Raw genomic sequence first — 21,982 nt, 5'->3', positions numbered from 1 at the left:
CTTCACTGCTGCAGTCCTGGTTACCCACCCGCCTTCCCCTCTTTCTTAGCTGGGTCTTATCTATAACTATCTACACTATACTTTTTATGTGGTGTATTTGCTGGCTACTACAGGTTATGTTTTTTACCTTATGTATGTTTTGTAAGCAATATGTATTGCCTATCCTTTTGGGGGCACCTGACATCTGGGGCAAGAAAAACTGAAGAAAATGGAGTCGGCTGCAGCTTATATACCCCTGGCGCACTGACGTCAGGGAAGGAGACAGCAGCCGACGCCGGACCAAGACTTTGGAACTCTGGCCGACTGCGGGACTGCCTGACGGCAGGATAACCCAAGTGTAATGACTGCAGCAGTGAAGACACTCGAACATCTACATTTATGGTAGGTACAAAACTGTACTTTTCCCTGTCATTGGTCATAGCTGGGGAAGAAGTATATATTGAAAAGAAGCGGTATCAGTAAAAGTTCCTCTATGGAGTCTGCACCAGGAAGGAGATCTCATAGGAGTGTCTAATTTGAGAGTTTTTCACAAGGTACTTCAGTGAAGCATTTGGATGTGATTTGAACATAAACATCACCCCTCCAGCCAATAATCAGGCAAAAGACAAGGTAGGAAATAACTGGAACACATCAGTAGTTTTTTTTTTCTTTTGACATGGTGTTTGGTGGTGGATTCTGTTGTGGTGTCTGTACTTTCTAAAGTGGTACTTTTGTTCTAATGCAGTGCACTAGCTGTTCAATTTTATGACTTTGAAACACACACACACTGTTTGTACTCCTCCTATCTTCAGCTTTGTAATTATTACATGTAAGTTACCACTCTTGATTTTGATAACACCTGTGACTTTGAGAATGACTTAAAGAATTTAAATGCACATGCTGTACAAACTTGTCTAACTCTAGGAAAGGGAATACCTTTTTTCCATCTTGCTGTTCTCTGGTGTAGCCCTGAGAGCAGCAAGTGTAATTACAAGTATGTATACATTAGAGCAGTGGTTCCAAAATTTTTTCGATTCTCGGCTCCCTTGTTGAATTTAGGTTTTCCCAAGGCGCCCCTGCACCCGTTAAATTCTAACAAGTATACTTTGCGAAATAGCTAATATTTTTTTTTTTAATTAAAAGGGTTAGTTAGGTAAAAATAAATAACACGCGTACTAAACATAAATATGAGCACTCGTTACGTGGTGCTAGCGATGCTCCTCCCTGCCAATAAACTGTCAAGCTTCAAGCACATCTCTCCAATCCTAAAAAACTTTCACAGCACTCTAATGCTATTCTACTGTCCTCACCACCCCCGCTTGAATCCAGAGAGCCATTTTTTAGCAAAGCTTGAACTCTCTTTAATAAAGGGAGTAATTCTACATGTCCCAACACAACAGTGGGAGCAAAACTGCCAAAGATTTACATTCTCCAACGGCACAGTGACAAGTGCGGAGAAAAAACAGTAATAGCCAGAGCAGTCCCCAAATCGGGCTCGAACCTTTCACCACTGCTCGCTTGCAACTCCCTCCCACGGTACAGTAGTTGGCACCTCTCCTCCACGGATATTTATCCGATCTTAGGCAATAGTCAGTACTGGTGGTGACCGAGGGATGCATGAAGCTAGACTGACTTATTTCAGGTAAATATGCAAGAATGGTGCCTCCAGACAGACAGACAAACAGATAACTTCCTATCAAATACATGCAGACTCACTGCAGGTGATATTCTGTACCCCTTTACTCATCATCAGTGTAGAATTCTGTCTTGACGATGAATAAACGCAAGACTGCATCAATCTAAGTACCTCAGTTTCTGTATCCAGTTTTAAACTAAAACAGCTCTAGGTCAAATAAGCAATTGTAAACATTGTCATTTTTTTTGTCCGCAAATAAATGCAGTCATAAAATTCTCTGTTAATTAAAACTCACAGTAATTTCATTTTTGACATATCTGGTACGAGTCTACAATTTTCATAAAAGTGATGGTTTAATAAAGATGTTTCTTGTTTAAAAGAAGGTCAGGAATTGAATAATTTATGTAATGCTGCTTAGGTTATATGATATATAGCAATATATATGAAGAATAATGTTTGTTAATTTTAACGTTTTAATACAATTGATTCATCTTACATAAATGTAAACGTGCCTATATCCCAAGTGATAATTCAATAAAGGTGTATAAAGTTGTTTAAAAAAACATTTTAAACTATTACTGATTTTGGGAATGGTGCTGCGGTAGCATTGTCGCCTCACAGTAAGACGTTGTCCTGTTCGATTCTCAGCTAGAGTGTCTTCTGTGTGGAGACGTGTGAATGGGCATACCTTCGTTGAAGGTTGTGCATCAGGCCTGGCAACTCGGCATGTAAAAATCTACTGCCAATCATTAGCGGGAGTTCCGCTGTGGCGACCCCTAACCTGGAAAAGCCGAAAGACACAACTGATTTTGGGAATACCACAGGCAAGTGGATTACTGCTTTACTTCTGTATTACATCAATACACACTGACGCACTGTATAAATATGGTAAATATCTTAAACAGCAGCTAATGCCCCACAGAGATGTATACAAAATGTTGCTTTTTCAGTCAAACAGCACCGTACAACTCACAAGAAAGCATGTACAAGATTTAACTTACAAATTTAGGAGCAAGAACCATAGAAAACTTCAGCTAACTATGTTAACAGTAATGCTTTCAAAACAAGGGAATAGAAAAACAATCACAAGACTCTGCTGTAAATAATTATTTCTTAAAAAGAAAAACTGCACTGCTAAACTTTTTCCTCAACTGTATAATTTCTAAACCTTAATAACCTAGAACTGCAACAGCTCATACCCATTTCTTTGTGTTCAGTAAATACTGCTGAGCCACATTTCTCCCCAGACTTTTCATAATTTATCTAGCTCTCTGCTTACCTCCAGAATCAGGGGCAAACCCAGGAATATCAGTGACTCGTTTTAAAACACTAGCGATATTAACTTGAAATGTTGATAAACACATTTTCTGAAGTAAAAACTTGCAACTGTAATTACTGTCATTATTTAAGTGTATCCCACCCCCTTTTCTCCCCAAATCACCAATTTTGGAAGAGGGTTAAATGCCATATTTTGAACCAAAATCTGGGACCTCCTTGAAAATCAATGACATCTGAGAGGACTACCTAATAATCTGCTTCCATATCTCTAACAAAAGGCATCAGACCCTGACATTGAGGATCAAGGGGTGGAGTAATACTCTTCCTGGTGTTGCAACTTTGTCCTATATGAAATGGTTCCACATGCAAGAATGCAACTGACTGATTTCATTAAATATAGGAAAGGAAACGGGCCAAGTCTTAAAACACAAAAACAGTAACTTTACATGACTGCATACCACCGGAAATTGGTGCTTTATAGCAGAACTAAATTCAGCACGAAATGTTGATCAGCATAGGACACGTCACCTAAATAACTGCATACTTAATCTACTAGTTGTTTTAAGGCATGCCTAATTATCAGGCAATTTCTCGTATGATCAATTCTTAACTATCTATCTTAACTAACTTTCATATATATTTTTTTAAGTTTGTACTAAGGACTGCCCTGACATAAAATGTATCCGTTTCCGTTATTTTAACTGTAGCATCTTTGACTTTTTCTGTCTTTAAAATCTGATTCTGAAGTACAGGACAATGTCCACATTTGGGCTGTTTATTTTCACCTCACCCCCTTTAGGTAATTGTTCTTTCTTTTTAGACAGATATTTAGCTCATTAATATGGAAAGCCAAGCCCTACACCTTTAGTGTGGCCGCAAAATAATCAGCTTAGTTCATACTTTATTTTGTGGCCGCTAAGCTTATTAGTTCGCTCTGACCCTGTGAGGAAGCCGCAGCTCCCCAGGGTGCCATGGTGCACACTTTAGAAACCCCTGCATTAGAAAACAGATGGTAATACATCATGACTGAGAATACCCATTTGTGCACGTTCACATCATTGTATACCTTCTCAGAGAATATTGTAGGGGATACAGAAAGTATCCCTGTACCTAGGAGCAGGTGGTTTTGGGGTGGGTGCCTCATTATGTTCCTCAAATGATTGTGTTGCAGTGATAACTCTGAGACTTCTGCAGAAGATTCTTTCTTTCTGCATATCTGCATTTGATGTCGGGGGGAGGGGGGGCCCAGCTTTGGAAGCAGGTTTACCTCACTAGGCTGAGAGGACGCCCTCATGTCAAAACTTCAGTGCATCAGTTTACGAGAGGGGCATTCATCTCTGTCCCCCAGTTGCTTAGTACTTTCCAGTCTTCTACCCCCAGTGACTCCATCACTGGTTCTACCAGTCCCTCCTTTCATTCCCCTGTACAAATAAAGATTTTTTTTTTGATGAGGCCAGTGTGGAACTTAAGGGTGTCCTGGGGTGCAGTCTTGCTAGTCCTGCATCCATCCAGGAATTGACAGAGAGCTGCTTCCTTCTTCATGAATTACCCCTTACCTTGTGGTAAGGCCATAGTTAGGGCCTTATTACTTTGTTATGGTGCTTGCCAAACATCTGTGCCATTTTTAGTTCTTTCTTGCTGAAGTTTTCTAAAGGTCAGTCTGTATTAAGGCATAAGTTAGTCAATTGGTTCAGCCGGTTTTCCAGAGCTGGCAGCTAAGTACTCCATTAGGGAACCTCTTGCCTGACCTTTTCTTTCTAAATTGCATTCTGGAAACAAGAATATTCAGGTAGTCATTTTATAAATGTGAGATATTAATGCTAAAGTTAATTGTATTTGTTGGAAGCAGATAGAGCATAAGTACTTCCACAGTAAGTCCCTCTTTTGTCTGGGACATTTGCACAATGCATACAGTTGTCACCATTGTGCTAGGTTTAATAAGAAGACCATCAAGAGGAGAGCCAAATCCCTCATGGACTGACTGAATCAGAGAAAGTATTGTGCTTTGGCCAAGACCTCCATGGCATTCCTAGATCAGCACTAAACGCCCCTCTTACAAATTTGAAAAAGTGCCCTAAAGAGAAGGGATTATTGGGAGAACATTAGCATACCATCTGAGTTCATAGGGCATTCTTAAGCTCAGTGGCACTGGATTTGGAGACGCCAGTTATGTCTTCTTCAAATGAGAATTCTAGCATCACCTGTCAAGCTGAGTCTGTCCTGCAGTTGATAGGTCTAAATACCTATCCATGGACCTTCAGTTTTGATGTCTGGGTAACCTGTTCTAAAAATGAGGATGGCATGCCTTTGGATGTCCTTCCTTAGATCACTGTTGCAGTATTCTGTTTTGATTCTGTTAAAAAATTTGCATTGTATTTCAGATGGTTTCCAGAACTGGTGAATGCAAGGAAAGGGAATCTTCATCAGAGGCCATTTGGTGTGGAGGGTGGGTCTGAGAGGAGTAGGCCAAGGAGTGCACATCCGAATCTGAGTTAGCCTCCTCATCCTCAGAAGATGTCTAAATGTCTCTCTTGGGGTGTAGCAGGAATAGGAGCAAGTAATGCAAGAGATGGTGGCTTGAGAGTGCCATTATGGCCTTAAACTGAGAGAAGTCCATTCATTCCTTTTCCTTGGACATCTGGGGAGATGAAACATTTTGTGTTTTTTTTTTTTTTTTTTTTTTTCTTCTTTTTTAGGTGTGACATCCTCTTTCACAAGTCACAGAAGTTCTGACTCATGACATACCTCAGTAAAGAGAGACTGGTATTTCCTCTCTAACTAAAGTTTGCGGTATACCTTTGGATCATTTGGAGAGGATTATATGGGTTCCACCTTCTTGCCAATGTTGATAGCATCAGTTGTTTGGATATGTGAACTTTAGATGCCATACTGGCCTCCAGCAAGGTCTGGGTAGCGGGTATCTGAGAAAGCATTGGGCTTACTGCGGGTTCTGGGTCTTCAGTAGGTATATTTCAGTCAGATTGGGCAGGCATAAGGTCAGACCAAGTCCTCTAAAATGTTTTCTTTGGGATAGGCAGTATGTCAGGGGTGAGTAGTGAGCCTTGTAGGAATCTGCCGACCACAATTGCTCTTTCCCCCTTTCCAAGCTGAAATCCATTACAGTACCAAACAAAGAAGGTTCCCCATTGGGGCATTTATCTGAATCAGTGAAAGCAAACTGTACCCATGACCACGTGTAGAAAAGACCAAAGGGTGCAAGACCTACACTAAGACTAGCAGCAAGGTTGATTGAGGTTTTATGCTCCTACATTTGCTTAGATACCCTTATGCCTCTTGGCTTAGGTTATACATTGAATGTATGGAGAGTTTTATCTTTAGTACCCCAAGAAATCCAGGTCAACTGGTGAGATACCACAATAGTTTTGAATACTGAAAAGGTAATCAGTAGGACTTCTGTTATGGGAATTTCTTACACAGCTGAGGTTCCGGAAATAGGGCCTTTGGTACTGACCCACATCTGGAGGCTTCTGAGTTTTTCTCTGTATCCAAGACCAGAACCAAGTTGACGAATGACAGACATCTGTCATCTTGCCCCTACAACATTTTGGTAAACCCTCATCCAATTCCCTATCCCTAGCTGCTTACCTAGACTTAGAAGTTGGCTCAAGATTTTGTTTACTTTGTGAAAGCCTGCAGCTTTCTTCCTAATAAAGATTGGTGTCAGGGATTTCGACACTAAAAAGAGAAAAAGGAAGTCTCTCCATCTGTGGACTTAGAACTAGCTTTTGTGGACCAGCTGTCTTCCCTACCTTTTACGAGTCTGACAGTGAGAGCTAGACTGTGTACAGTGTTAAACAGTCCCCCCCCACTTCCTCATATCTAGGCATGACAGGAACTATCCATTCATACCCAGGGTTTGCTATCCACTGCAGGGGAAAGAAGAACAGTTAAAGGGGGGGGGGGCAGTTTGAGGGGGAAATGGCAGAAGGACCACAAAAGAAAGTCTAGGGGGGCATAGTGGCATTTTATCAGTAGGGGCAGCCTTCACCATGTGGATCTCTCCTTCACTCCTATTCTTAAACACCCTGTATAGCTCTTTTGTAAGTCTAATGATACAACTGGGGAGGGGTCTTAGAACCTGTCCTCAGATAAAAACAATACAAAATGTTATGAGAAGCTATTCCTGGTGGCCAGAAAGGAAAGGCAAATGGAGATCATCTTCAACCTTTCAAAGCTCAATATCTGCCTTATAGGTGGCCAAGTTCAAAATGCTGACATTTCTGCTGTAACCACTCCCGTTTCCAAAGGTCTTGATGATCACTTTGAATTTCAAGGATGTCTAGCTGCACATTCCCATTCATAAAGACCGCAAGCAGTTCCTCTGTTTTGAAGAAGAGGACTCACAATACCTCTTTATCTAATTGCCCCATGGATTGTCTGTTGCATCCTGTATTTTCACAAAGTGCTGGCAGCACTAAAAACTTACTGCAGAACAAAACGCATTTGCATCCGTCCTTGTCTGGATGACTGTGTCATTTGGGCACTGTAACTGAAGGAGAGAGGGACAAGGATTCTCTTCACTGTGTACTGTTTTCAGAATCTCATATTTTCTTTCAGCATTCCAAAGTCAAACCTTGCACCTTGCAAAAGAGCTGTATTTTTTGAGTACTCCTGAAATCAAGTAGCCAGAAGGCCTTCCTTCCCGAGGGGAAGTTGGAACTCCTGGTGTAGTGCTTCTCCTTTGCCATTTTGTGGAAGAAAGTATCTGCTAGAAGATGCCTCAAAGCTCTGGGATCCATGATGTCCGCTGCTCTGACAACACCCTTGCAAAAATGCATATGAGAACTGATCAGTCTGAAGCAGGGTTGCCAGATGTCCCTATTTGGGCGGGACTGTCCCGAGATCCGCAGCCTGATCCCGAGTCCCGCCCTGCCGGTTTAAATCCCGGCCAGCCTCCGCTTTGTTTTTTTTGTTTTTTTTGATTGTCCCGTATACCTGGCATACGGGCCAATCAAAAATTGCTAAACACGGAGCTTCTTGTGTTCCGCATTAAACACAAGAAGCTCCGTGTTTAGCGATTTTTGATTGGCCCATATGCCGGTATACGAGCCAATCAAAAATCGCTAAACACGGAGCTACTTGTGTTGAATGCGAAACTGCAATGCATTAAACACGAGAAGCTCCATGTTTAGTGCAGAGCTACTGAGCTACTGTTCTTTAATGTGGAACTGTGTTCTGCATTAAAGACCTTTGGTCTTCACTTACCGTGAAAGACCTTTTTTTTTTTTTTTGGTCTTCACTTGCCGTGAGAGACCTTCTTTTTTTTTTTGGGGGGGGCTGGAAATCTGGCAACCCTGGTCTGAAGCTTACATTGCAGTGCCTGGAATAGATGATGCACCTTTTAGATAAGTTCATTAAGAGTTTTATTGGGCTCTACATAAAAGTTTTTTTGGGTGCTGCTATTTCCAGATTAAGATGGTGAGTGAAAAAAAACAATGCATCATATCAACAAAATATCTGTTCTGATTTTGCCTCTTGTTTGTTGAACTTTTCAATTTCCTCACTACATATGGCATTTTGTTTTTAATATAAAAAGTGTACAGTATTACTTAATTGACTATTAAAAATGTGATTATCCCTTGTGTTCATTCCCTCATTATTTAGGAGACAACATAAAATTAAAGTAAGTTACTTATTTTTGTGTCGGGGGGAGCGTAATGTTTCCTGTCTTTGTCATTGCAAGGGAAATGCATTGTAGTACATTACTAGTAGGGTCAGGTGCTGAGGGCAATGACATTTGTTAGCAGAGATCCCTATATGAAAAATTATTTTATATTCCAATAAGAAAAAGTTTGCTTAAGTATGAGTGGTTTAATTCAGAGGTTTTACATGTGTGTACTGCTTGGTTAAGGAATTGATGAGAATTTGTTTTTATGTATGTAAAAACTATGATACATTACAAAAAAACACTGCATTTAAATCTGCAGGAAAAGAGCGGGAGCATAACTTGCAGCCAGGTGACAATGTGGAAGTCTGTGAAGGTGAATTGATAAATCTCCAGGGTAAAATCCTCAGTGTCGATGGAAATAAAATCACCATAATGCCAAAGCATGAAGATCTCAAGGTAGATGCGTCATGTATTACAGAAGTATCAAAGTACATGTTTCCCTTTATGGACTTTTTCTGGTTTAACTTTTCGGCAAGTTTTACAAGCATTGTATTTGGCTTCTTGCTCTCTTGTTGTGGCATTTGTTGACTGGGTGTTAGCAGGTATTGCTATAGTACCATCAACCCTCATAACTAGTAGTCCATGGCACATTTTGCAGTGTCACCATTTAGTATATTTTCTGAGGGGGGGTGGGGTTTTATTTTGTTTTTTCACATACTGAATATAGGTCCTTTTATGTTCTTAATTAGCATTGGTCAGAAGCACTGTATCCTTTTCAACAATTTGTGCCAAAACTTGGCTATCCTTTTTATTTGGGAGTTAATAGTAGTATCTGCTTTTAACGCCCCTCTTCTGCTTATGTAACTGCGTAAATTATTTGTTGATTGATAAGCATAGTATTTTTTATGGTGAACAAGGCCAAACCATGAGGTTAGTAACAGTAACTTTGTTTAATCTTGTAATCAGGCACTAACCAAAGCCTTGAAAAAGTATTTACATGAGCAGAATATCATATAATCCACTGTCTGTCTGTCTCTCTCTCTCTCGTGGAATATGCATTATTCACATTTTTCTTCTGTCAGCCCTTAATGGCCTTGTCAGTAAAAAATATACCCAACCTGCTGCCTCTGCACATGTCCTGTTTGGTTGAAGCTTCAAATAGAAGGAGAGAAAAAAAAAACCTTTAACCTGATTTAAAAAAAAAAATCCAGGGATTAAGCCCCCACCCCACTTCCTACACCCGTTGTGTAATTATACTAATTCCATGGCTACACAACTACGGAGAAAGGAGAAGACCATGCATACAGACTTCATTACTGCCTGTGTGCAACTGACAAAAGTGGCATTCATTTTCAAGTACCAGACATGGACTGCAGAGTTTAACATCTTTGAGCTAAAAATTAGCAAGTTGAAACCTTTCACTAAAAACTCACCAAGTAGGGTAGCACAGTAAGAAGGCCTGATGATGGAAAATCTTCCTTTGTAATGACATTCATTTCAGTATAAAATCATATTAAAAGCAGTTTAGCTTTCAAAAGTTTTTTTGTTGTTGTTTAAATCTCATAAATCAGCCTATACATCTCTCATTTGACTTCAGATTACAAAACTGAAACAGCCTTCAGACAGTTAAGGTACTGTTTTAGAGTACCGAGTGCTCACTAAATTTGAATGTAAAATTTTAAGTAGGCATTGCTTTCTCTCCCCCCACCCCCATTTACTGGTTACAGGATTTAAATGGGAGGATGGACTGCCATTTTCTGCCCGAGCAAATGCATTTGTTTAAGTAAGAAGACATGTTTTTGTGTTCTGTTGCTTAAGAAATCCCTTATAGGAGAACTAAAGCACAAGTTACCAACCATGGCAGTTACCCTGACTGCTTGTTCCTGTTGAGTCATTGGGACAGTATCATTCAGTGAGCTTGCAAGTTGACCTCTCCATGTGTTAGAGCAGCTCTATAGATTTTTCAGCTGTCCTGTACTGGAGAATCCCCACTTCACTCCCACCTATGTGTTATTTCCTTTATACATAGCAAACCACACCTTCTCACTGTAAGAATTCTAATGTGCCAATAGAAAAATCCATTAAACTTGTGTTCCTTGAGTCTTGGCCCTTACCTACACCCTCTTCCTGTCAGTCACATCAGTTTAACCCCAGCTTAAAATTTTGTGAAATTACTGAAATCAGCTTTGCAGGTATGCATAGCAGCTCTCATTTGCTTTTTGAGTACGTTTGTATTGTGGACATGATTATAATCTTTAGTTATGCATTGCATTTTCAGTAACTTTATAGTAACTGCTCTTTAAACATTTAGTACCCAGCACACAATACCATATTCCTCTATGCTACTTCACTAATAACGCTCACCACAGCATCTCATTCTAGGGCTGTAGTCTGTCCCTTCACCAGTTCAGTCCACTGCCATATTAACTGAGATGATGTTGTCAGTAAAAACATTCTCAGTGAAATCTAATCTTTGTGGCAACAAGGTCATCCTTGGTAAGGTCTTTCATAGGTAGGTACTAGGCTATCTGCTCAAGGGCCTACGTAAGCCTAGCCAACAAGGTTCCCTGGCTTACGTCACCCAAGAAAGTTATTTTCCTGTGCCACTGTCGAGCAGAGACACAGAAGTGATCCTCTGGGTGTAGTTCCCATTTCCCATCCACTCATCAAGATTGTTCTTGAAGAGTGCTAATGAAGAACTTTGCTTGACATAGATGGATAGCCTGTTCCAGAGTATGGGAAGTCTCTGGGACAGGAATCTATCCCTCCAGCATGTCCTGTTTGTTGTGGTGACAAGGTTTAGGTTCCTATAGCATGTAGCTTGGAGGGATTGGGATTTTCTTAGGTGTAGCATGTCCAACAGCTCTGGGTTTGACATAGCTTTATATGTTAGGCAGAGATCACCTCAGAGTTGGCGATATACTGCGGAGTAAAGCTGGAGTTTTTTGAGACGGTCAGTGTAGGGCATTTGTTTGAGGTCAGTAATCCTCTTTGTGAGCTACTTCTGTGGCCTTTCCAACTGCTGCAGATGTCTTGTGAGGTACATTCCAAAAGGGGTGTTGTACTCTATAATGGGTCTAATGAAGTGTTGAGTCGAGGGGAACAGTGACCTCTTTTTTCCTGGATGAGAACCCTTTTTATGATGAGGTGTGCCATGTAGAAGGACTTCCTGACTGTTGTAGTGATGTGACTATCAAAGGAGAGACTACTGTCCACCTGGGTCCCAAGGTCTCTTATCACACATTCGGTGTTAAGTAGATTGCTGACATATCTCCCCAACTACCTGTCTCAGTTGGTGTTCCCCAAGGATCCATCCTTGGACCCCTACTCTTTATTTTCACCAATAATCTAGCCTCTGCCACCAAACATGGCGCACACATACAATATGTAGATGACTCATCCATCATCTGCTCAGCCCAATCGCTATGCGAACAGCAAAAGGTCACACAGGATGCCTTTTCCTCTTTTGAAACTTGGCTATCCAATGCACAGTTAATACTCAACCCAAACAAAACTAAACTCCTCATCTTCTAACCCACCAAACATACTCAAAACATCTTTCACTTTAACTTCACAGCAAAAGACAACACCACTATCCACCAAACAGATCACACCAAATTGCTAGGAGTTGAAACCGACAGCAATCTCAAATTTGACATTCACATAGCCATGACCATAAACAAAGTCCACCGAAAACTAGGAGCCTTCTACAGAAATAAGCAACTTCTCACCAAAGCAGCTAGGATTTCAGTTGCAAATTCGCACCTTATCCACCCTACTTTATGCCTCTCCAATATATGCCACCCTAAGGCAATGCAATCTAAATAAACTCGAGACCTGCTACAACAAAATTGCCAAATTCTCCACCGGGGCATCCTACAACAGTCACCACTGCCTCTCACTTACTGAACTAGGCTGGCTAAAACTCCCTCACCTCCTTCAATGGTATCAACTCACACTCGCCCACAAACTGGTTAACCATCCTCTAAAATTCCCATCCCTCCAGTATCTACTCCAACCTTATCTCACCACCAGACCACAACGATCCAGCAACAAAAATCAATTACAGGTTACTAGAGCCAATAACACTGCTGGAGAAGCACTATTCTCCAGCGCTATAGCCAAATTATGGAACCCCCCCCCCACAATAACCTCTCTACCATCATGCACCCACTTCAAAGCTTTACTTAAAGCGCACCTAAAAACACGCTGGCTATGCCCTTGTAACTCTCCCCTCTAAATTCTCCCACTCCATCTACCCTCTACCTCTCTTCCACCCCACAAACTACATTTGATTACAGCAAGCTCTGATACTTCCACTTCTACTTATTATATGGCAGTAACTTCTTCTTGTAACAATTGTTAATATCTGCTATGACTTCGTGGATAGAACAGATGCAAGTTATCTACTGAATGTACTTTGTTCTTCATCTGTAACTATGTTTGTAATATTTTAATTGCTAGGATTCTTCATCTGTAACTATGTCTGTAATATTTTAATTTGTGGAGCTTTTTCTCCTTGGGCCTCCACTGAAAATGGACTTGCGTCTAGTTGGACATTCCCGGTCAACAAATGTAAATAAATAAATAATTAAATGTGGTAGTTCATGGGTACAGAGTTTTTACCAAAGGGGGATGACACTGCACTTTTTGGCATTGAGCTTGAGGCCATGGCTCTGACACCAGGCATCTGTCTCAGTGAGGCCCTTCTGTAGGATGTCCACATCATTTGAGGACTTGACTATGGCTCCTAGTTTGCAGTCATCTGCGAACTTCATTAGCCAGAGGCCTTCTGTGTTGGCCTGTATTTCAGTGAAGTAGATACCAAACAGGGGAGGTCCCAGGACTGAACCCTGTGGTACTCCACTTGTCACTGGTTTGAGGTCAGATTTGGAGTCTGCAACTTTTACAGTGTGGGTTCTGTCAGTGAGCCAGTTGGCAACCCATCTTGTGACCTAGGGATTTATACCTAATTTAGTGAGTTTAGGTATAATTCCAGAATGGGGAATGGTGTCGAAAGCCTTGGCGAGGTCAAGATAGGCTGTGTTAACCACCTTACCCTCATCTACTGCTTTGGTGATTGCCTCAAAGAAGTCGATCAGGTTCAGGAGGCATGATCTGCCTTTCACAAACCCGAACTGGGTGGGATCCAGAGTTTTGAGGTTACGAATGTCTTTGTTTATGACTTCCATGATGATATGTTCCATGGCTTTGCAGACCAGGCTCGTCAGGCTAATAGGTCGATAGTTCCCGGGATCAGTGGTGGCTCCCCCTTTCTGGAGTGGGATAACTGTTGCTGTGCGCCATTCAGTAGGTACAAAGCCTGATGTGAGGCTATTATTGAACATGGTGCTTAAGTGGGGAGCCAGTTCATTCTGAAGTTCGTGTAAAATGCAGCCTGGGATGTTGTCCGGGTCCCATGGATGCTATGTTTTTGGCTTTAGAGAGTGCAGCTTTTACCTGCGTAGTTGTGTTTACAGGGACTCTGCATTCTTCCTGTATAGATATGGGCCCTTTGGGGGGGGGGGGGGTTTAAAGTCAACTCTGAACCTATCTGCCAGGATGTTGGCAATATCAGTTGGTTCTGTAATTTTTGTGCCGTTGTGCTGCAACTTGGAGCAGATCTGGGTGTTGGGGTGTTGCCATCGAGATTTTTGACATAGCTATAGAATACTTTGTGGTTGTCCGTAGAATTAGTTGCAATTTTGTTTTCGTGATCATCCTTGATGGCTGCAATCCCCTCTGCTCTCTGATTTAGAGTTAACCAGTTTTCATTGTTTTTTCACCTGTGTAACACTTTATCTCCTGCTGTTGAGGTCTTGGTTTGTAGCAGGATTATCAGTTTTCAACCTTTTTGTTAAGTGTGGTTTTATTGACAACAGGGTTTAGTTTTACTTAGTGTCATTCTTTCATATTTTTCATACTTGACCTTGGTGGAAGCAAGGACTTTCTCTGTCCTCCCAGCATTTTTCTGTAAGTATCCCTATGGAGCAGCAAGGAGATACTGCCCTCTAACCCACTTGTTCGTCAAACTTGTTACTAGCTAGGACTTTCCCTCCATGTAGCCCACCTCTGATGTGGTTCTTTGTTTCAGCAGTGACTCTTCTTTCTCACCTTCCCATTTCTCGTATTTCTGTCAGTCACTGCTTCCAAAATTCCATCCATCAACAACCCCTTTTGAAATTAATCTAAAGTTTCTTTGTGGTATACTCTCCTTCCTTATTAGCGCTCACAGTACATTTTAACTGACATTTCACCAAGTTGTTGCTTCACGGTAGCAAGGGCTTCCTTGCCCTCTGTCAACCCAACAGTCTATGAAATGCAGAATCCAGTCTCTACTTTTCTATAATAATCTTGGTTATTGATTATGCTGCTTTTATTCAGATGATTTACAATAGCTTTAGGTCCTGATCAACTGCAGTTTTCTCCTCTTTTGATGGTTTTTTTTCTGTAGGCTATCCCCTGCTGGAAGGCAGAATAACTCACTCTGTTAAAATCACAATTGCTTCTTTCACTTTAGCTCTTCTTCCTTCTTAGAATCTAAAGTTTTTTTTTCCAAAGAAATTATTTTATTAAGGATATATTGGTATAGCAACACGTACAATCATACAAGTTCTAAATCAAACTGTTTCAATGGCCTGTCTGTTAAAGTAGTACTAACCAAAAGTCCAATCTAGCTTGTGCAAAGTATCTCATCCCAAGCTGAGACTTGAAAAGCAAACATAGCTGTAATTTTTTGCACAAATCTCAGCAAAGAACAATTAGACACAATAGACAATTCTAAGTCACAATTTATGTCTGAAAAATAATTCAACTGCATTCTCTGTCTCTTGCACAAGAGTCTAGGTTTCACCTGTAGAATGTGCAACATCCATATATTACCATCAAACATTACTGAAGCCAATATACGTGTCTGCTGAATAAATTCGGTCAATCCAGTGCACTTCCCCATGTAATATTCATAAAAAAGAGCAAAGGACAGAAGTGGAAGGAGACTGTATACACTATTTACATCTGTGTTATCAGCACCAGGGCCCACAATACAACCTATTCCCCACACTCTCCTGCTACACCTTTTAAATATTCTTTATATAACTCTAGCCATGCTGCCCACCTGTTATTATTTTTTTTCTTTATTGGCATTTCTTCTTCCCCTAACATTTCTACCAAATTAATTCTCTCTTATTGTGAGACTCTCAACTTGATTGCATTTTGTTCTGTTTTGTTATAGCCTTTTTAGCCATTAATATCATTATCCATATTAATTCCTGATTGCTTCGGTCCTCTTCCAAATTCCATGTCAGTCTTAAGAAGTACCATCCCCCACCCCAGTATCTCTGCTTTCCATCTAATTCCATTTATCAAATTTTCCACATCTTTCCTAAAAGTCTGTAGCCCACTGCACCTTAAAAACACGTTGCCAGTTTCTTTCCTCCTCTAGCTGGTGCACAAAACTACTTATGAAGGCACTTTCATGTAAAAATTCTGAACTTTTTCAACTGTATCACTTGCCCTGGTGTTTGACAAATCTTTACCCACTGATTAGCAACCACTTTTTTACCTGCAAAATTTCCCCATTACACCGTTAATTGATCTGACACTTGGTGGTGTGCTGAAACATTTTAAAGGATTTAGAAATCTGATCCTTTTGAGAGTTTTCCTCCTGCTTAAACTCCATTATCAATTCTTGGTGACTTCTCTTAATGAAATGATCTTCACTTTATATTCCTCATTTGCTGTGCAAGTACATAATATTCCAAAAGTACATTTCTAAGACCAGACTGTGGGGTTTTCCATGTCAGGTAGAAAGGGCAAGTTGTAGGTGTGGAAGACAAATTCCACAAAGATATGCATGAGCTCTGTATGTTTTGCTTAGGCCAGGAATACGACCACACTGCTTGTAGTATTTGTCAAGCCTTTGTTCCCAAAACCCTTGGGCATCACTTAGCTGCCTTAAAACTATATTTAGAAAACCAACATCTCAAATATTTCGCCAAAACTATGGATCCGACATCAGGCCCCTTCGGATGAGCCGCCAGTCAAAAAGGCCAAAAAGTCTAAGCCCGAATCGACTGCTGCACCCTCAGTTCCAACCATACCTCTCCAGGCCAATGAAGGCCCGGAGTCCAAGCCGGAATCCTCAGACTTCTCTTTGGCGGGAACCCAGGTGGAAGCCATTAAAGAAGCAGAGGGCACGTCCAAGAGGGAGAGGGGAACCAGGGTCATCCATATCTAAGGTCTGCGTGGGGTCTCGCAAATTGTGGTTCGTGAGGATGTTGACTCTGATATTGAGTGCTGTTCAGTGTCCGGCCCTCCTACTCTTCACTGGATCTCCGATACCTTGATATCAGAGTCCCATAAAAAGGCTAAGCAAAAACTAAACATGTCCTATCCTCATGTTGCAATACTCATAAACTTAGGGAGTTGCTGCCTGCAGCACTGGACATCCAGCCAGTATACCAAAGTTTTAGAAGAAGGGGTACATGTGACATTGGATGGAGGGGCCATAAACTGACGTTGGTTATAACTAACTGTCTGCACGTACCCAGTTCAGACCTTTTCTGCAGCAGCGAGAGTCAGACGTCCAAACGCCAGTTCAGAAATCCCATGTTTGCTCGACATCAGCCATCCGATTTTTGATGATCATTTTCTGGCTATCTGCACTGAGAGAAGTACCCATGTGGGAATTTTCTTTTGTTTCCCTTTTTTCAAACGTACGTCTTCTACTAAGGGAAAGTGTGCTTGCGGTAGGCAAATACCATATAAGGGCACACACGAGCAGTGTTTATTTTGTCTAGGGGAAGTTCACAGTTGCAAAGCCTGTAACATCTGCCAGTCCTTTGTTCCAAAAACCCTTAGAAGCCATTTGGCGGCTTTAAAACTTTATTTAGTGAATCGGTTCCTCCGACGTTTGGCATCTGCAATGGAAGGTGGAGCAGGCCCCTCCGAGGAGCCGCCTAGGAAAAAGGCCAAGAAAGTTAGGCCAACACCAAAGCTGCACCTCAGTTGTACAGTGAGCTCCTCGAGGCAAATATCAGCCCAGGATTGCTCTGGACGTCTGGTATTGTGCAGCAACCGGGAACTGAAATTGAGATGTGTCAGCCATCAGAACCTGATGGTGAGGGGGAACCACGGCGCATGACTTCGGAGGGCCCTTCTTCTATTTCAGTTTTGTCATCCACTGTAACATCTGTTCCTAGGCCCACTTCTGCTCCCTCCACTCCTTTAAAAAGGAAGCAAAAGGAGAAGCACGGTTCAAAAGGCCCTACTCCTCCCTGGGAGACCTTCTCCTGCACTCTGTTCAAAGCCTTTCAGGTTCTTCAGATCCAGATCCCCCAGGCAGGCCTACCAGTTCTTCCTCAGGAAATACCTGAGGAGGAGTCCTTAACTTACTGCTCTCAGTTGGATTCACCCAAAGATTTTTTTACCCCAGAAGAAGAGTCTCTTTCTCCTGATTCCTCTGGAGACGATTTCTCCTTTGGGGATTTCCCTGCTTAGACAGCATTTCAAGTGGGAATTCTCAGTATCTCTTTTTTGTCTCAGAGACATATTTGAACTCTTGCAGATGGAGCAGCCCTCACCATCTGCAGTCCCGCATTTACTTCCAGCATTCAAAGATGCATTTTCTGCTGCATCACAAAACCCAGAGTCACACACTCCTGCTTCTATGAGACCAGGCGAGATTTTACTAAGTGTCTGGTAAGGAGAAGTACCTTTTCAAAAACCCTCCAGCAGATCCTGCAGTCATTGCAGTGTCACCTGACCAGGCAACTACCTTTCTCTTCCCTTTTTCCAATGGATAAAGATAGTAAATTTATGGACAAGTGAGGGAAGAAAGTATATATTTCTTCCACATTGGCCGTTAGGGCTTTTAATTATCAGACCCACATGGTCAAGTTTTCTTTAGATTCCCTGACCAAGGCCTCTATTCTTCTGTCAGAGGTTCCAGAATCACCAGTTAAGGCTCAATTAAGTAATCTTGTGTCCATGGTTTCTCAAGTGATCAGACACTCTAAGTGCAGCTATGATGCTGTAGAAGTTTCTTCTAAGTCTGCTGCTTCTGACTCTGTGTTAAGGAGGTTTTCATGGTTGGGACTTCAGCCTTTATGTTTGGAAGTCCAAGATGAGTTGTTTGCACCCTTGGACCACAGAGCCCTTTATGGAGCTACCTCTGCAGAGCTTCTTAAGTCTCTAGAAGAAAAAGGTAAAGAATTACAAAATTTAAAACCTTTACTAGTTTCACCTGTTCCCAGATTTCATAGAAATTACCCTGAAAAAAAAGCTTTGTCAAGAGGCAGTCCTCTCATCCCTCTGCAACTTAGTCCAGGGGATGGAGACATACCAGGAAACAATCTGCTCCTAGGTCAACTACCTTCACACAGTCTTCCTTTTGGAGGCAGTCAGACCCAGACAGAGCCACTACACTGTGACTCTCATCTCTTAACTAGTTTCAGACAAATGGGTGCTTTCTATCATCGAGAGGGGATACTTTATGACTTAGTGGGCTACTCCACCCTTCAATACCTCAACCCCCTCACAATCGGCTCCCACTATTTCTCTCTATCCTGGACCAACTTCTATCTCAAGGGAATGTAGAACAAGTACCAGAGGATCCGTTCGCCAAGGGATTTTATTCAAGGATGTTTTTGGTCCCAAGAAAAGCTGGCCCTTGGAGACCCATGCTTGACTAATCCCACCACAGTCTCTTCCTCAAAGTGCCTACCTTCAAAATGCTCACATTGCAACACCTTCTTCCCTTCATACCTCAGCAAGCCTTCATGGCCTCCCTGGATCTGAAGGATGCTTAGATACATATCCCCATCTTTCCCCCTTACAGAAAATATTTACATTTCTCCGTGGGTTCATCACATTTTCATTTCTCTGCCTTACCCTTTTGGCTTCTCTACTGCACCAAGAGTATTCACAAAGTGCCTAGCCCCAGCCATTGCACACTGCTGATGCAGGGTATACAAATGTATCCCTACTTGGATGATGATCTGCACCAGGATCAGCTAAACCTGTTCCAACACTTGGACATGATTTGCAAGTTTCTACAGAGTCTAGACTACACAGTGAATTGTCTTGAGTCTCATATGACTCAGTCCCAAGACCTTGTCTTCCTGGGGTGCAGGATAAGGACAGACTTGATGTCAGTCTTTGTCCCTCCCCAGAAAGAGGAATTTCTTTGTTTGTTCTTCCACTCCCTGCTACCTCTAGCTACCATCTCAGCCAGTGAATTTCTCAGGATACTAGGGTACATGGCTTCCTTGGTTCCCATGATCCCTCTAGCCAGGATGCACATGAGGAAGTTTCAGTGGGTCTTGAGAAACTCTTGGAGCCAACACTCTCATCCCTTGGAAACAAAACCTCCTCCTCTTCCCTGTTTAACAAGGGAACTCTCCTGCTGGATTGCCACCATTACCCTCAGTTAAGGGGTTCCCTTGCAGATCCCTCCACCCCAGTGGCATCTGTACACAGACTACTCAGATTTAGATTAGGGAGCCATCCTACACCATGCCATCAACCAGCACAAAGTTCAGGTGGAGTGGTCCATTCAACAACAAAAGGACCACATCAACCTAAAAGAGCTAAAAGCCCTATCCTTGGCTATTTTGGCCTTTCAAGAGGTCCTTCTGCCATGAACCCTGAAGGTCATCACAGACAACATGACAGTTCTGTGGTATATAAACAAGGAGAAGCAACATCTTACCCCCCTCTGCAGACTGGCTGTACAGGTATGGTCCCTGGCAGCAGCACTTCAGATTTACTTGCAGGCAGTTTACATCCCATCAGAAGAAAATGAGATGGCAGACACCCTGAGCAGAACCTGACACCCTCCCATGAATGGATGCTTCACAGGGAGGTATTTCAAGGTCTAATTTTTTTATTTATTTTTATTTTTATTTATCATTTTGTTGACCGGGAAAGTCCGACTAGGTTCCACAGAGCCTGTTTTCAGCGGAGGCCCGGGGAGAAATGCTCCAGATGCATGTCTTTGGAATGTGGGAGGAAACTGGAGTACCCGGAGGAAACCCACGCGAACACAGGGAGAACATGCAAACTCCACACAGAAGGCACCCCAGCCGAGAATCGAACCGGTGAACCTCTTGCTGTGAGGTGACAATGTTAACCGCTGTACCACTGTGCCGCCCAATTCACAGGTGGGGTATTCCTCAGGCAGATCTGTATGCCTCCTCCCAGAACAAACAGATGCCCCTCTTCTGCAAAAGGCTCCCCCGTCCACAAGCATGGAGGGGTGAACGCCTCTACCTTCTCATGGGAGGGAATGTTCCTTTATGCTTTCCCTCCATTTCCTCTTTTTCACAAAGTCCTGCTGAAAAATACAGGACAAACCATAAATCCTGCTGTTGACTCTCTTCTGGCCAAGACAGCATGGTTTCACCTGCTCTACCTTTTAGCTCAGGGCAATTGCCACAGTTTACCTCACAGCTTCAACCTACTCACACAAGACAGGGGATCCCTTATTCACCCCCACCTATTCAATCTCAAAATGACACTGTGGGTAATAGGGTTCTGATCCCCTTTAGGCACCTATACTCGGAGGATATACTCCAGTGTCCTGCAGGAGGCCAGGAAACCAAGTACCAGGAGAAACTACTTATTAAAGTGGAAAAGATTCTCCCATTGGTGCCTCAAGAGAAAATAGGACCCATTTCTAGTTTCTGTTCCACTGATCATTTCCTACCTGTGTAAGTTACTGCATTCAGGGCTGACTTACTGCTCAGTAAAAGTACACTTCTCTATTTCTGCTTGCCTTCTCTTGACTCCACCTCTAGCTTCCAGGTTGGAAGTCAAGCTATTTCTCAAAGGGAGCCTTCACATAAGACCTTCTTACAAGCCTATTCCTCCTCCTTGGGACATAAATTTTGTGCTGGAAAAGCTTACATTGGCCCCTTTTGAGCCAGCCCACTCGTCCTCCCTTAAATTCTGTACATGGAAAACAATTTTGTTAGTGACCCTTACTTCTGCCAGGAGGGTCTGTGAGATCCAAGCCCTTATAGCTTCTCCTCCCTATCTTATTTTTCCTAAAGATAGGGTTTGTCACCAAAACCACTAGAGCAAGCGACTTAAACCTTAGCACGGATATAAATAGGACGTGCTGGAGGGATAGATTTATCACTCAGAGACTCCCTATGCTGTGGAATAAAATCCCGGTCCACGTGAGGCAGAGCACCTCGCTAGCTCTGTTCAAGAGAAATCTTGACCTGTGGATGGGAGATCGTAGGTTTACCCCGGGAATCATCTCTGTGTTACTGCTGGACAGAGGCACAACAAAACTAATGGGCACAGTATTTTTTCATATAAGGGGAGGCGTAAGCCACACAAATTTGGGCTAGGCTTATAAATGCCTTAGGGCAGATAGCCTAGTATAAACCTATGAACCTGTGAACTAACCCTTCATCCATGCCTAAAGTAGTTAATGAAATTTCCTTAAACCA

The 21,982-nt window shown here is 42.2% G+C and overlaps 1 protein-coding gene across 1 annotated transcript in view; it reads left to right on the top strand.

Moving 5' to 3' along the window:
- SUPT5H (SPT5 homolog, DSIF elongation factor subunit) overlaps positions 1-21,982 on the top strand; it is a 1,344,557-nt gene that overhangs the window by 675,793 nt on the left and 646,782 nt on the right. Inside the window, exon 11 of the mRNA XM_044069729.1 lies at positions 8,842-8,978. Within this exon, the coding sequence (XP_043925664.1) occupies positions 8,842-8,978 (137 nt within the window). The remainder of the gene's footprint in view (positions 1-8,841; positions 8,979-21,982) is intronic.

The sequence above is a fragment of the Protopterus annectens genome, chromosome 4.part0, assembly GCF_019279795.1.
Source record: "Protopterus annectens isolate FY-2018-M chromosome 4.part0, PAN1.0, whole genome shotgun sequence".
Taxonomy (NCBI): domain Eukaryota; kingdom Metazoa; phylum Chordata; order Ceratodontiformes; family Protopteridae; genus Protopterus; species Protopterus annectens.
Note: the sequence above shows the minus strand (reverse complement) of the source record. Positions and strands in the feature narration are given on the sequence as shown.